General features: G+C 36.7%; 1 protein-coding gene across 2 annotated transcripts in view; it reads right to left on the reverse strand.

Moving 5' to 3' along the window:
- Positions 1-16,361, reverse strand: part of LOC106674257 (POU domain, class 2, transcription factor 3-like) — a 108,569-nt gene that overhangs the window by 9,141 nt on the left and 83,067 nt on the right. The window contains exon 4 of one of the 2 annotated variants that reach the window (XM_014406877.2): positions 2,540-2,590. The exons of the other annotated variant lie outside the window; for it this stretch is intronic. Coding sequence (XP_014262363.1) covers positions 2,540-2,590 — 51 coding nt within the window. The remainder of the gene's footprint in view (positions 1-2,539; positions 2,591-16,361) is intronic. 2 annotated transcript variants of the gene reach the window in all.

The following is a 16,361-nucleotide window of genomic DNA, read 5'->3' on the forward strand; positions in this document are numbered from 1 at the left end:
GGAAAAATAAATTAAATAAAAACGAAGTACCAACCCAATTAAAATATTCAGTTGATAATTAAGACTCGCGGTCAATTAGTTTCACTACACGCTTATTAACACATCCGAAATTATATGTCAATCGAATCGTGGAAAGACAAATAAAAGGAAGTTTTTATATATATATTTTGTGAACAATAAAAGGCTATATATAATGACTTCACATTATAATGGATTTTCTGTGTGTCAAGTAAACGCAGTTTGAATAAAATTGACCATTTCTGACCATTCTATTCATTCTACTGTCCTGGAATAATTTTCATTAATGCCTGAATAAAATTGACCATATATGTCCATATTATTATTCTGCCGGTCTGTATGATTTGAATAATGTTGATCATCTCCGCTCGAACTATTATTATTATTCTACTCCATGCAGATTCTGGTAGTAATTCATAAAATTTAATCGTTTCCGACACAATTAATTAATATCTCTGCTGATTGGCCTAGTATGCATAATCAATTTTGATCTGGACTCTCTGTAGATCTAGATGAAATTTAAATAAAATATTTTTTCCCAGACAACAACATTCATACAGATACGAAATAGTTTACATCAATAACCTCTGTGCAGGGATCAAAATGAAATTGAAGTACTCTGATCTATTCTCTACGCATGTGGAAGAATTTAAATAAAATTGATAAAATTTGCTTTGACTATTCCATCGCAGGTCTGAAATTAGTCTGAATAAATTTAAACATCCCTGTTTATAGTATTCTCTATGCAGATGTGGAAGAGTTTAAATAAAGCTGATCAACTTTGACCACGCTAATCTCACTTTTGACTTATTCAACTCTCGAACTCTGTTCAAACTATTATTTATACAAATCTAGAAGAGTTTAATAAAATTGATCAAATATGACCCCAATGTTCTCTATCCAGATCTGGAGTAGATAAAATAACATTATGATCTCTGACCTAACTAAATGTTCAATGTAGATATCTGGAGTAGTTAGTATAAAATTAGCAATATCTGATCCAACAATTCTCTACGCAGATCTGAAGTAGTATGGATAAAATTGATGATCTCTGATCCGATCTATGCAGATCTTGACTAATCGGGAGAAAACGGAACATTTCTAGTTCTAAATATTCTCTATGCAGATCTGAAAGTGTTTAAACAAAATCTATCAAATCTGACCGAAATGATCTCTATGCCGATCTAGAAGAGTTTAAGTACAATTGATCAACTCTGATCAAACTTCTCCACGCAGGTCTCGAATAGTCTGAATAAAATTAATGATATTTAATCCGAATATTTTCAATGCAGATCTGGAAGTGTTTAAATAAAATAGATCAAAACTGACACTACTGATCTCTATGCAATTTTCTTTTTGCAGATCTGGAAGAGTTTAACACTGGTTAAACAATTCTCTGTGCAGATCTTGAGTAGTCTGATAAAATTGATGATCTCTGATTCGACTATTCTCTATGCAGATCTGAAATAGTCTAAATAAAATTGAACATTTCTACTTGTAAATATTCTTAATGCAGTCCGAAACAGTTTACATAAAATCGATCAAAACTGACCATACTGATCTCTATGCAGATCTGGATTAGTTTGAATAAAATTGAACATTTCTACTTATAAATATTCTTAATATAGTCCGAAACAGTTTAAATAAAATCGGTCAAAACTGACTCTACTAATCTCTATGCAGATCTGGAGTAGTCTGAATAAAATTGATGATCTCTGATCCGACTATTCTCTACGCAGATCGGGAATTGTCTGAATCAAAAATTGAACATTTCTACTTATAAATATTCTCCATACATATGAGGAAGAGCTTAAATAAAATCGATCAATTCTGACCAAATTGATCTCTATGCAGATCTGGATCAGTTTGAATAAAATTGACGATCTCTGATCCAATTCTTTTCTATGTAGATCTGAAAGAGTTTAAATAAAATCAATCAGAACTGACACTACTGATCTCGATGCAGATCTGGATCAGTTTGAATAAAATTGACGATCTCTGATCCGATTATTCTCTATGTAGATCTGGAAGAGTTTAAATAAAATTAATCAACTCTGGATGTCCTAAATATTTTCACGGACGTTTTCATTTATGACGTTGCAGAGAAAACGAAATCCATAGAAAAGTGGTATAAGTGTCCGAAAACGGGTTTACCCTTTTTTGACGATTCTCTAAGGGTTGAGTGACATTAAGAGTAAAAGGTCATCGGGACATATGGGCTCAGCGCGTTCCGTTAATGATCCGCATTTGCTTTTTTCTCACGAGGGGGGAACGGCCCTTATTTGATAAGTCCTGATTCCGACTAGAAGCGAACATTTAAATCCTCAGCGGGAAGCGGTAATTAATTTTCCACCCGAGGATTCCGATCACGTCACGTGGCCGCTTGTCGTCAATTATTTATTCAATCCTCGCTTCGGTCCGACGACATCGATCGCCTATGAGATATCACCATTTTTTTTTCGAGACATGCTTTTTTTACATGTACACCGGGAGAAAGGTAATTTCCAAAATCGACACTTACCACTTGTGGTGGGCGAGCTGCATTTTTCCGGTCTTCCAACAGGATCCGTACCTGGAAATAACACGGATATCGTAAATTAACTACTTTTTAAACGAATTGCTCTAAATCGTAATTTTTTTTACTTAGATTTCACTTTGGTATAGTTTTTCTTCGTTTGGGAATAGTTTCCTCATAATATTAAGTATAATTTTTGAAAATATTTCAGCATTTAAAGCAGTGTTGTTTGAATGATTTGGAACATTTGAAGAAAATGATAGATTTCATCATCAAAATATAAAGAAATCTAGAATCACGGTTACAATTAGAAAATTAGGTTAAAATTCAAGACACTCCCCAGGCGAAAATGATAAGACTTATATCAAATAAAACTAGATTTCAAGTAGAGAATTTTTCCGCCGGAATCTAGGACGAGATAAGCCGATCAGAAACTACTGAAATATTCTTGATAAAAACATAAAAAAACACACCGTGTTTACTGCCTGTTTGGCTATTCATCGTACGTAGCCCGTACAGTGTACACCGGTTTCCCAACAGAACGGTGACCATTATTACACGTAGTCGATTTGCACAATCTCGACCGTTGGATAATCATTAGTCGGAAAACGGGTTGCGCAAGACAGAAACGGATTGTCCAAACGATCATTATGGACACTTATGAATTGTGCCGACGCGTTTACCTCCTAATGGGGAATTCGGCTGGGAAAATGATGGTTACCAAATTGCGAATCTGGAGAATGCACTCCCGAGTTGTTTCGAATATAAAACCCAAAAAAGAATAAAAACATTCGACTGTCTCGTTGGGGAAAGTATGATCCAAAAAGCCAGCTATTGATATCACATACTCATTGCTTTTTTCCTTACTCAATCTTTATTATCTTCATCTGAAATCCTACTTAGGGATAGGGATAAAAAAGGCGGCCACAAGGCCTACTACACCTCGACTGAGTAGATCTATTGTGCTCCCCTGTTTTTTATGACTCACTGGTCAGCGTTAGGTTGTTAATCAGCCTCCATAGTTTTGCCAGAGGCTCCTTAGTGTCGTTCTTGCTTGAAGTTTTTTCTGTCCTAGTTGCAAGAATCTGCACCTACATAGATCTTCTCAGAAACGTAGAATGTGTTCTGCGGTTCTTCCTGGCATTATCTACACTGTCTGTCTGTACTCCTATCTGGTGAATGTGCTTTCTTAAGTGGCAATGTCCTGTCAGGAGTCCAACCAGAATCGTGGTTGCCTTCCAGTAATTATTTTGTAAGTTTTGCGGACGGTCCTATGAATCTCTTCGCTTGCCTCATACCTGTGGTTTGGTCCACCAGGTGTTGGCCTAATTAAGGATCCATTTTAAGATACATTCTCTTTTGGGGCAGGATGCTAAGCCACAGTAGGGTTCAGGACCCGGAGAGTCCATGTTGGTCCCCTCTTTGGACAACGTGTCAACCTTTAGGTTGCCTGTTTGCCCCGAGTACCCAGGGTCCCGTGCCAGGGTCGGGTCATTAGAGCCACTGACTTCCGTCCTCGTGCTTAATTGCTTTTTTCCTTACTCAACCTGAACCTACCTAACACACCAGGTCAGATTGAGATGAGTTCTCGGAAATAAGACGAATACATGCGTCCCACATGGGAGCATACAAGTATGTTGGTCCCATCCTTTATATCATTTATAGTGCTGAGGTAAAGATACACCCCAATACATCAACTATACACGTACCTTCAATAAAGCGACAGCAATTGTGGAAAGCAGATCCTTGGCTGAACCGCAATTTTGTCCTCTAACTCGACTCTTATCCAGGCTATTTCCACATCCAAGCCCTTGGACTGGTGCAAAGAGCCTGAATGATGAGACAAGCCCTCCGCAATACATCAACAACAAAGAGATGCCGACTTCCATTCAAGTCAAATACTTAAAACTGTACCTAGACAGCACAAGACTTAATAGATAACAACTCAACAGAAGACTTGAATAACTACGAAGGCTTCTAGGACCAAAATTTGCCTTGACCGTCAAACTAAACTAACCTACAAGATTTTACTACGACCATTTCGGACGCATGATGGAACTGTGAGGTTCTGCCAAGCCATCCAAGTTGTAGTCATTTTTTCCTTTTCTTTCCCAAAGATACCTTTCCGTCATCAGGTCTACACAATGGCATATAATGTTTATAGCAATCTCCTCTTCTTCTTGGCACATGGTACACAGACTGTCTTCTGCCAATGATTTTAAATGAGTATGGAGTCCACTTAGCCGAACTGTTTTAATTTGGAATTTTGTCTGGCTTTGGCACAGCAGCTTTGTTTACATCCACTTGCTTGTCTGTCCAGGGGTGTTATTCCATCAGTTTTTTCCATGAGATTTTAACATGCTTAACGGGTGCTGCTATTGCTCCCATGCTTGTTTAATCCTACATAGCTTTACAGTATTTTTTTCCTTTTCTTTGCTCATAGAAACTTTTTGTCATCAGGTCTTCACAGTGCCATATAATGTTTATAGCAGTATCCCTTTCTTCTTGGCAGAAGGTGCACAGACTGTTCTCTGCCAATTTAAGTGCCTATGGAGTTCAGTTAGCAGAACTGTTTCAATCCTTAGTTTTGTCTAGCTTTGGTCCAGCAGCTTTTTTCACAAAGTACTTGCTTGTCGGTCCTGGGGTGTTTTTCATCAGGTGTGAGTTTTTAATTTGCTTCTTTCTTTTTAGTAGATTGAAGGTTTAGAGAAGGGTCCTACGTTGCCAAGAACTATGATCAGCTTAAGCTTGGCAGTAACAACTGAATTTGCTTTCTTCTTCAAGGCCATACCTTAATCCAGAGTGTTCAGTTTTGTTAGTGTCCTTGTGAAAAAAACGTACGTTGATCAAATTTGTCATATGTACAAATAATTTTTTTTTTACTTCATTTATTTGTATCTACAACTGTACATGTATTATATACAACCAGCAGATTGGATTTCAGATTATGTGTTTGGCATTATGGGCGTTATAGAGAAAGCTACCCATTGGCAGCCGCTCTGGATTAATGAAATGATATTAATTTGTAATATGTTTTGATGGATGAAAAAACTGTTGGGATTTGAAGATCTCTGTGAAGTGTATTATTGTTTACATTAAAAGGGGCAGAAACAATTAGTCTTAAAATTTTGGATTGAAAACTTTGTAATCTTTGAATATTGGAATACTTCGCCGATCCATATACTTGGCACCCGTACATCCAAATAGGTTTGAGTAGGTATGTGTATGTCGAAAGTTTTGATTTTAATGGTAATTTTGATTGTCGGTTGAGAAGGTAATAAATTTTAAAAGATTTTTTCATGATGAATTAATATTTTTCAGTCTTCAAACGAATGAATGTGCAATGTTTTTTTACTTGCAAGCACGTTTATTTATGGTGAGTCATACTTGGATAACTCGGATAATAGGTTTAAAGCAAAGATAAACAATGGATCGATAATTAAAAGTTGGGCTATAGTGTGGAAAGGATAGAATATAAAGGAAAAAAGTCAAGTTAAGGGAACGCTCCATTTCCTCCTCTTAGGCCAATAAAACCAACTATACTTCTGTCAACCGCACCCACCGTTAATTACCAATTATCTACAGCGTCATTTAATAACAATTTCTTAACTCGATTGCTCCTCGGATCAAAAGGATAAGGGGGGATAAAGGCTTTCCATCTGGGTGGATTTCAATTTTCCCTTCTTCCTCAGGCGTGAAATACGTACGTGTCCAGTTTGTTTTGTTAGTGAAATGAGGTCCGAATGTCCTCGAGGAGATAAATAGGGATCAGGGGTGCGGTGCGAGCCGTATGTAGCCCTGGGGGATCGGACCCTCCTTAATAAAATATAGTCGTACTCTGTAGTTCCTGATGACTGCATTAGTCCTCCCGGGGCCGGCTCGTTTTAATAATGGTTTCCGAGGAGATTACCATTAATATTACAAAAAGGTTTCCCCACGTCGATACAAGTCGCATTTATTTATTATTAACATTGCGTTTACATGATTGACATTTATATCGGGGTATAATTAGATAACAATTATTATTTTTGATTGATTTAAAGGTCAATGGTTTGTTATACGAGGATATGACATTTCGGACAGGTCATGAATACTTCATTGATATTTCTGGTCATCTGCGGTTCTTTCGTCAATTCGACCCACCACAATCAAGCTTGACAAAGTCTGAAAAAAGTCTATTTAAGCCAGAAAGAAGTTTAGCCGTTTCCGACCATTTTGGCCTATTTATTCTCGCTGTTTTTAATCTTTCAAGCGCATTTGTACTATTTGAAAAAACAACAGTGACAGTTATTTGGTAGAAAATTGATTGGTTAAGACCTAGCAGTTTGATCGTTTCATTACTGGCAATTAATATAATTTTCAATCTTTATGCAAGATATTGGTTGAGATAAAAAAGTCAGTGTCAAGAGCGGGATTCGTACCCACGACCTTCGGCTAAATACGTCGCTGCTCTACCACGATAGCTCAAGTGGTAGAGTAACGGCGTATCAAGCCGTAGGTCGTGGGTTCGAATCCCGCTCGTGACACTGACTTTTTTTATCTCAACTTAAAACCTTAATTAATTGAATGATATTAATTGATCAAGCGGACCACGAAAAATAGTGAATTTAATCATTTTCAATCTTTATGTAAGGTATTGGTTGAGATAAAAAAGTCAGTGTCACGAACAGGATTCGAACCCAAGACCTTCGGCTAAATATTCGAAAGGCAAGTTGATGTCCGAGTGGATCGAAATCCCGCTCTTGACACTGACTTTCTTATCTCACCTAAAAACCTTAATTAATTGAAAGATATTAATTGGTTAAGCGGACCATGAAATCTGATAAATCATTTTCAATATTTTCTATAGTTCGCCATCTGACTTTTCTCCAGCTGGAAGAATCGCGTCGTGGCCACCCAGTCGGGCGAAGACGTGCTTTATAAAACCATTCTTTTCCGGATGTATTCGACATTTGAGCATAACCGTGAGGGTGACCAATCTCGAGTCGATTCCCGTTACAAATAAAAAGATTTGATGCCGAGACCTTTCTGTACGAGGGGGATGCAAAACAAGTCCGAGGGTCCGGCCCCACGGGGGTGCTGTGCGGACCGCCATTTCAAGCAGATACCTGTCACGGAGGGCTAGAAATAATTTATTTGTAATGGAGCATTAAGCTCCCTTTAGGGCCGGTCTATCCGGCGAATATCAATAGCTGCAACATATATTCTTATTTCCTGAGGAACTGTTTCTAAAAATAATAGAATGGACAGAAGAAAACTAAGAAAATTCAATTCACGTTTGAAATTTTGAATATTTTATATTCTCTTATCTTCAACACTGTATTTTTGAGTAAAAAGAGGTTTTCACCCTAAACTTTCAACCAATTTTGAAACAAAAAGTGAATATTATGAACAAGTCTGAAATTAAAATTAATCTAAAATTTTCTACCTAATTACCTCATTTGTTGTGGTTGTGTTGTGTCTGTGATGGTTTATGTTACTATTGGAATGAACGTAATTTATTTGCGGGAAAGGAAGGGGTTCAACCCAATGCCGAGGAATATCGAGTACTCTGGGTGAGTGTGTCACGTCTGGAGAGTAAAAGTAATTTATTAGTAATTTATTGGGAGTAGGGCCAACCCCTCCCCGAAGAATATCGAGTACTGTGGGGAGTGAATGGACTACACTTCTGTGCATAGGGTGTTGTATTTATGTTAATTTATTGGTATGAAAGTAATTTATTAGCGTGAAAGGAAGGGGTCCGTTAACCTCGTCCCGAGCAGTTTTGTGTACTCTGAAGGAGTGAATTTGACCACACTTGTTTGTGTAGCGTGATATATATATGTGTGTGTGTGTGTGTGTGTGTGTGTATATATGTGTGCAATTGTGTATTCTTTAGTTAGTCTTCATATAAAAGCAGAGTCAGTAACCAGATCAAGAAGCTCAAATGACTGCAGATTGAAAAAGTGGTTCCTCCTTTTGCAATACAATTGTATGACTTGGTTTAATGAAAAAATTCTTAATAACACAGAACATTCATTTGTTTTAAGAATAGGGTGGTAACATTACCGACAGAGGTGAAACAAGATTAAAAAAATATGATAATCACTCTCACTCAATTAGAATAGGAACGTTATAATTTCATTGTTAACGTCTCAAAATCCCTTTACAACTGTTTTGAATATTTAAACAAAAAGATGAGACAAAATAATTAGGTAATTAATCAAGTAATGCATAACGAAACCAGCCACGCCACGGTTCGGATCAGAGAGGTCGGGTTTCCCAAGGGTTATTAATTATAACATCGCGTGATACAATTATTGTAAATCGGAGCTTCTGAGTTTAAACTCCTTAATTCCTTAAGCTTCTCAATCTAATAGAACTGTAGGTGATTCAATATCCGGGTCGAGAAACAGCGAGAAAAGACGGATAGTTCGCGGACAACCAGAAAGGTTTTAGAATATCAATAAGGCGTGATGACAATTAGACTAATCATGAAAATATGATGCGTGAAATCACGGATAGGGTTTTTTGAAGAACTTAACAAACCCGGCTATAAAAGAACAAACCCGTCCCTTCCTTTCTTCCTCGAAATGATTTAGATACACTCGTAACAGAATAATTCTATGAAAACATACCCAAGGTGAATAACATTACAATATTCCTTGTATGGTGGGCGAAGGAACAAAAAAACACCGAATATACTTAAAGGTTTCCGTTGTCAAAATCACATATTTACTTCTTCCCGCAAGAGTCTTGTGTGAGGACTCACGTTAGACTACTGCCTAAACACTCTAAGTACTTAATGGGCAAGGCTGTATATTTAACGTAAACTTATTTTGGGTGTACTGCCCTAGGTAACATCTTCCACGTTTTACACCACATTTCAACGACCTCAAACTGCTCTTGGATAATTCGGAAGGATTGGAGTTAGGAGATAGGTTGTAAGGTTGTTTGTCGTCAGGTTAGAAGTATAAATGATGTATAGGATGTGAGCAAGAATGCACCTTGTGACCAGTCTGAATCGATCTCGTCTCAAAAAACTTAACACGCACCTTACTCTAAAACAACCGTTAGCTAGGTTTTTAGGATTTGGTTATAACGAGAGGGTACAGCTTCATCCTGAAGAAACCTCGGGTGCCTGACACTGTCAAAAGCTTGCACCCGAGCAGTACTGTTCTCCAAAGCAGAACCACAACAACTATGGAAAATTGCTGAATCGAGAAATGGCGAGGACGTAAACAAAATTGGTGTCAAGAATTGACAGGTATTTGAAGGATAGGTATTAGGCGTTGTAAAAAGAGTCTTTCAAGTACTTTGGACATTCTGGGAGAAGGCTGATAGGTCGGTAAGATTATTACTAAATAAAACCTATACTAATGATAAACCAAATTAGAATAAAAAATCGAGACTGCGTCTATTAAAGTTTGTGCATGATTATCTGTTAATTTTGAGCTGTTGATGTTTAAATGAAAGAAGTGGCGCAGGGTGATGCTCGTGGTGATCTGTTTTACTTACAGTAGAATATAGTGCTGCGGGAATAAATTAAGCAGACATACTGGACTACATCTACTAAGGTGCATGATTGACTATTAACTTTGAGCTTTTGGTGTTTAAAGGAAAACTGGTGCAGTGTGATGGTCGTGGTGATCTGTTCTACCAAAAATGGAGTGCAGTGTTGCTAGAATAAATTAAGCAGTTATACAGGACTCAATCTGCTAAAGTTGGTGCATAATTATCTATCAATTTTGAGCTTTTGATGGTCAAAGGAAAGAAGTGGCGCAGGACAACAATAGAATGTTACCAAATTATGTTAAGCAGTGTTACTTCCGAAAATTTACAGTAACACTATTTCGTATTAACTCCATTGCTCGAATATGCACATATTTATGTTTTCTGTTTTTTCATACGTTACATTCGTTTTGTCTGCTTATCAATAATGCTACGTTAAACTTGGGAGCCGTCTACCTTCCTAATTAAATTATTTTATTTTGCTCACATTCATTTAAAAGGCCATTGACACGGACAAGTAGAATGGATTGAGCATAAAAGACAAGTACCCGTGACATAATTTAAACCTCATAATGGGCAGTGGAAGAAGCAAGTGGGATGCAGTATTTACGAGATTCACGTGCCCCCTTTTTCCACTCGAAGAAATTTACTCCACTGCCTTTTTCAATTATTCATTTTAGATCGAAGAATAGTCGAACTATGGTGATTGATCCCCTTGGGACGGATGAACATCCAGGAAAAAACGTCTACGACCCAGCAGCGGTTTCATGATGAAAGTAATCGCGACGATCTTTCTTTTTTTTCCTTCTCTCAACTTATCAAGAGTGTAAAAATAATAGGCTATTAAAAGACACGCAGAAGTGACTGCGCCAACTACGGAAATTGTCTGCTTCCACTAATTGCAATTCGCAATGATGACGAAACTTTCGGAAACTTATTGTCATGAAGGAGTCAAAGTTCGTTGGCTTTTTTATACTTTGTCGAAAATTGGCCAATAATGGAATTATTATGAGATTTCCTCCTGTCTGAGTGATAAACCTATAGTTTGATTATGACCTATCATGTGACATCTTAATCTGCCTCACTGATTTTTGTCAGTTAGACGTGTTACTACTAACTCTACTGACAAATTACTAAGACAAAACATCAACAAGACAAAAAAAGTAATATATTAACTTTTAGGGACAACGAAGGAAAATCAAATTACACGATTAACCTAACGTAAAACAAGCATAAACCATCAATAATATAAATAAGTTTGAAACTGATGCTGGGTGTTGGACCGCGAGTCGGTGAACTTGTACTGGTCATGCAAATTGGGTCCGTCTTGACTCGTGAGTTTCTTTCCAGAATTTCTCATTGATGACCGACCCAATGTCGTTTCGGCATAATTATGAAACTACTACTCAACGGAGGAAAATGGAAAAAGATGAACATCCTCGAAAATTTAGACATCGGACTAACAAACAGAAGAATTATTTTTCAATGACCGTTGGCTTAAACGTGATTTTCCTCCTGTCTCAAGAATATAAAATCGCAGCTGGAGACCCAATTGGGTTTCGAAAGCATCATCAATTCAATCGAAAATCGTTTAATTTGATGTGCCCCCTCGAAGATGCATTGTCAAGCCGACTGGCTGAGGTCCGCCTGTTTTCGCCGAGTTTCCGATCGGAAAACATAGTTATAAAACTATAAATATAACTGCGAAAGTATTATATTTATTAAAAGAAAATTTTTTCCTTCAGTAATAATCAAGTCGATTGATCGACGTCCGCCTGTTTTCGCCTAGTTCAATATGAAAACCTCAAAGTTAAAAGATTAATTTATAAGAAAAAACTAAAAATATTGCTGCGAAATTATCATATTTTTTCCAGAATTTCTATGATACAGTAATAATCAGGTCGATTAATTGCGTTCCGCCTGTTTTCGCCGTGTTTCAAGTAGGAAAACGCAAAGGATAATAGATCAATTTACAACAAAAATTATAAATATTACTGTGAAAATATTATATTTTTCCGAGAAAATTGTTTTCTTCGGTAACCATCAAGTCGATTGATTGTGGTCCACCTGTTTTCTTCGTGTTTCCAATATCAAAATTTTCAATTTATAAGAATACATTATGTGTGGTAATTAGTGAACGTTAATCGATAATTATTCAGAGATCGTGAGATGCGGTCTGGTGTGATGTAGGTTTCAGAAAAACATTTTCTTTATCGTGCCAACGTTTCGATCTTAATTGAGATCATCTTCTTATACAATGCAAAATATATTTTTTATATTCAATAAAAGTATTTCTACTCACTCAAAGTGTTTGTCTTCTGTGTAATTGTGCCATTCTTGCATGTCGCGTTGAGAGTGCCAGAGAGATATTGCTGTTTTATGTTTATATATGTTGGATTTTGTATTTGTTAAATGTAAGCAATGTTTGTAAATCCCAGGCCCTGAAGATTACCTCAATAAAGATCGAAACGTTGGCACGATTAAAAAAATGTTTTTCTGAAACCTACATCACACCAGACCGCATCTCACGATTTCTGAATAAGAATATATTATATTTTTTCAAGAATTTCATGCTTCAGAAATAATCGAGCTAAATGATTGCGGTCCGCTTGTTTGCACAGTTTTTCCAATATTAAAAACCACGGATAAAAGATCAATTTCAACCAAAAACTCAAAAAATTATTCAAATTTATTATATCATTTCAAAAATTTATATCGTTTAGTCATAATAATTAAGTCAATTCATTGTGGCCCGCCAGTTTTCATCGTGTTTCCAATTAAAAGCTACGGATAAAAGATCAATTTAAACCAAAAACTAAAAATATTACTGCGAATTTATTTTTTTCAAGAATTTCTATCCTTCGTAATAACATATAATAATCCATTCAACTGCTTGTGGTCCGCCTGTTATCGCTGTATTTCCAATTGGAAAACACAAAATATACAGTCTCAATTTACACCAAAAACTACAAATATTAATGGTAATAATGCTAAATTATTATTATATATGTAATATATTCAAATATGTTATATATATTTTTTTTTCTTTTTTTTAAAAAGAAGACTTTTTATCCTTGTGCAATAATAATCAAGTTAATTGAATGTGGTCAGCCAGTTTTCGTCGTGTTTCCAAAATTAAAAGCCACGGATAAAAGATCAATTCAAACCAAAAACTCATAATATTACTCAAAATTATTATATCATTTCAAAAATTTATATCCCTCAGTCATAATAATCAAGGCGATTGATTGTGGTCCACCTGTTTTCGCTATGTTTCCAATAGGAAAACGCCACGGACAAAGTGTCAAGTTACACCAAAAGCTAAATATTACTACGAATTATATTATTTAAAAAATTTCTATTCTTCAGGAATAATAATGCCGACTGATTGCGGTCCGCTTGTTTTCGCCGTTTCCCCAAATAGTTGTGGGGCTATTATTCCGGAGGACAAATTAAATAATAGATCTAGTCTATTTTCTATCGTTATTTTTTTTATTGATAATTTTTTCTTTTTTTTGCGATACGATTCTGATATAATATCACTCATAGGAATGCTGTCCTTCATGTGGTTCTAAAATGACAAACATTTTTAAGACATTGATGAACTTGAAATTTTGTACATAAAGAGGAATTTTGGGTCTATATTTTGACTCTATTTCAAAACTACCAGCTTCAAAATTTGGCATAGAAAACAAAAACTCTTTGGTGCGATGTTAATTCCGTTAAAAAACTTCGAATTGATTTATAAATATATATTGTCCAGAAGCATGCAATTAATTTTGGCGCCCCGTTGCAAATGAAGCAATTACATGTTTTCCAGAGTACATTTCCAATTAGGCATTCCAAAGCGAGACCCGCCCCAAAAATAAGAGCTTAACGGCCGTTTGTCGGCAACTTTTCCCTCGTAATCGAACCAAAAGGGAAAGAAACAATAAGAGATTATCCATCTGAGGTCACCATTAGTTGAAACGAGAAGAGAAGAAATGCGAAAGGGGCCGGGGAGTAATTATATCCGAAGGGGCCTCCCCATCATTAAAAATATATATCCAGAACGACTGGCGCGGAGGGGGTGGGACATTAATAATCCCGGAGGCCGAGGGGAGGCGGGGCTCGAAATTGCGCAAGTTTTTGTATCCGAACCACCTCCATTAATCATTAAGTTTGAGAAACTTTTCTTGCAGAGGGAAGCTCTATCAGTCTTTCTCTACCTACTGGGAGCCTGAGCCTCCTTTGTGGCCGATTCAAACTCCGCCAACTGCAATCCTTTACAAATATGTCTTAAGTGGAGCACTTTTTGTATAATAACTCAGAGCAAAGACATCCGTTTATTTTCGGAAAGACGAGTTTCAACATTAATTAATTTATCAACAATGGGCCGTAATTAGCAAAGAAAATTTAAACTGTATTATTAAACTTAAGACCAATTACAGCTAGATTATAAGAAAAAGTCTCTTCAATTATAAAATCCCATGTCCACATCCCGAGATGTCCGGGTGGGATGGAACTATTGCTAAACTTGTTCTAATTGCTCTCTCAAGGATATAATAGCTCTTTAGAAGATATTTATTGCTACGGGTACGAGATATATAGGCGATTATCCCCTTTTCTGTTCTAGTTCTTCATGTCGTTCCGCAGTTTGACGATGTCATACAAATAGCGTTCGATTACGACTCGCCAGTGGTCATTCCGGATGGCATTTTTAACTTGACTGCAAAATCAGATAGTCTATGATACCAAACTATTGCTTTTCCTAGATAAACCTATTGACCATAGCAAACTTAATTAATATATAAATACCTAAAAACCAAGATGAATCATTGAATCACATATGTGTTTTTTCTTTGGTAATATACTGGTAAATAGGATTTTCTAATTATTATATTTGTACTGTACAAATTACAAATGTGATCCAGAGGACATATGCCATGAGAAAGGAACCAATGGCACTCAGCGCTAGTGTGAGGATGGAAGGGTCAAGGAGATCTAGATGCCATCGTTGATCAATGAACGCTCTTGATAATCTGGATGCAGGTATGGTCTAAAAGAAGATAGCAAATTTAGTTGCTACTGCCAAGCTTTTCATCTATTTTGAGGTCATCATCATGTAACCTTCAAATAGGTCGAAAGCTTGGCAATAGCAACTAAATTTACTTTCTTCTTCAAGAATACCTTGATCCAGAGTGTTCGTAAGTGAAAAAGTGGTCGATAATTCTAATAATGAAATCGCCGATTAAGGCAACGTGGCCGGTTCTCGGGATGGGAATGTAGAGGGTTAGCAGTAGCGTTAGGATGGATTGAGAGATTGGTGTGAAGCTTTTGGTTGTTCGTGACGTTCTAAGGAGCTTTTACGATTCGTCTAAGGATATTGCCTTGGATATTGGATGAGTAGGTGGAACCCACAATTCCATTCCGTATGTCCGAATTGGTCGCAGTAAACTCATGTGTAAAGTTAGATTTGTGTTGAAGGTCAAGACAGATTTCGGACCTAGTAGTCTTGCTATTGTCCAAGTTTTCCGTTTAGATGTTGTCTATATCTCTCTCACTTCTGTGTGGGGATATCTAGGTCTAGGTACAGTTCTAAGTATTTGATTGAAAATCTCTTTTTCGTTGATATTCAGTGGAGAGCAAGAATATTTTTTAATGTGTACATTGTTCTTCATTTAGTCTCGTCCTAGACTTCGATAAGCCTAATGAGTTCTTGGATGTTGGATGTAGCTTGGATTCGAGTTATAGGACAAAACTGCAGAATGTAAATTATCTTTGCCTGAGCATCTCTAAAAAAATGAGAACGACTCCACTGCTACTCTGGATGGTCTACCACCCTACATCAAAGTAGAGACTATATTCACCACAATTGACAGGCTGCATTAGCTATCTCACATTAAAGCTTCGAGGGGAGGGATTCAGGCAGACAAAATTGAGATTTAGCAAAAATTCCAAATGAAAATAACTGATAAAGCAGGCTGGGAAAAAGGGATCCGCTTAATGTCGACCATATCTGGGATAAATGGCTCGAAAACCGAGTATGGGTCAAGGAAATACACCAAGGAATAGAATATAAGTCTTGGGCAATAAGCCACCGTATTTCAAACGGAGAATGTGGCTATTGAACACTGTTCAAGGAGTTTGAGGTATCGTTAGAAGATAGCCATTTACTTGGGCAACCAGCACTGAAGGCAACTTCTACATCGGTAGTAAAGTCCTAAACTGTTTGAGATTGCATTAAGGCCCTGTCGGTCATGGAAAACAAGTGTACAGGGCTAATAATTGTAGCTAGATAGTTAGCAAAGATAGTTCCATGACAACCATTGGTCTGAATCCTTTTGTGACATACCAG

Source organism: Cimex lectularius, unplaced genomic scaffold (genome assembly GCF_000648675.2).
Source record: "Cimex lectularius strain Harlan isolate CLEC.00 unplaced genomic scaffold, Clec_2.1 scaffold177, whole genome shotgun sequence".
NCBI lineage: Eukaryota > Metazoa > Arthropoda > Insecta > Hemiptera > Cimicidae > Cimex > Cimex lectularius.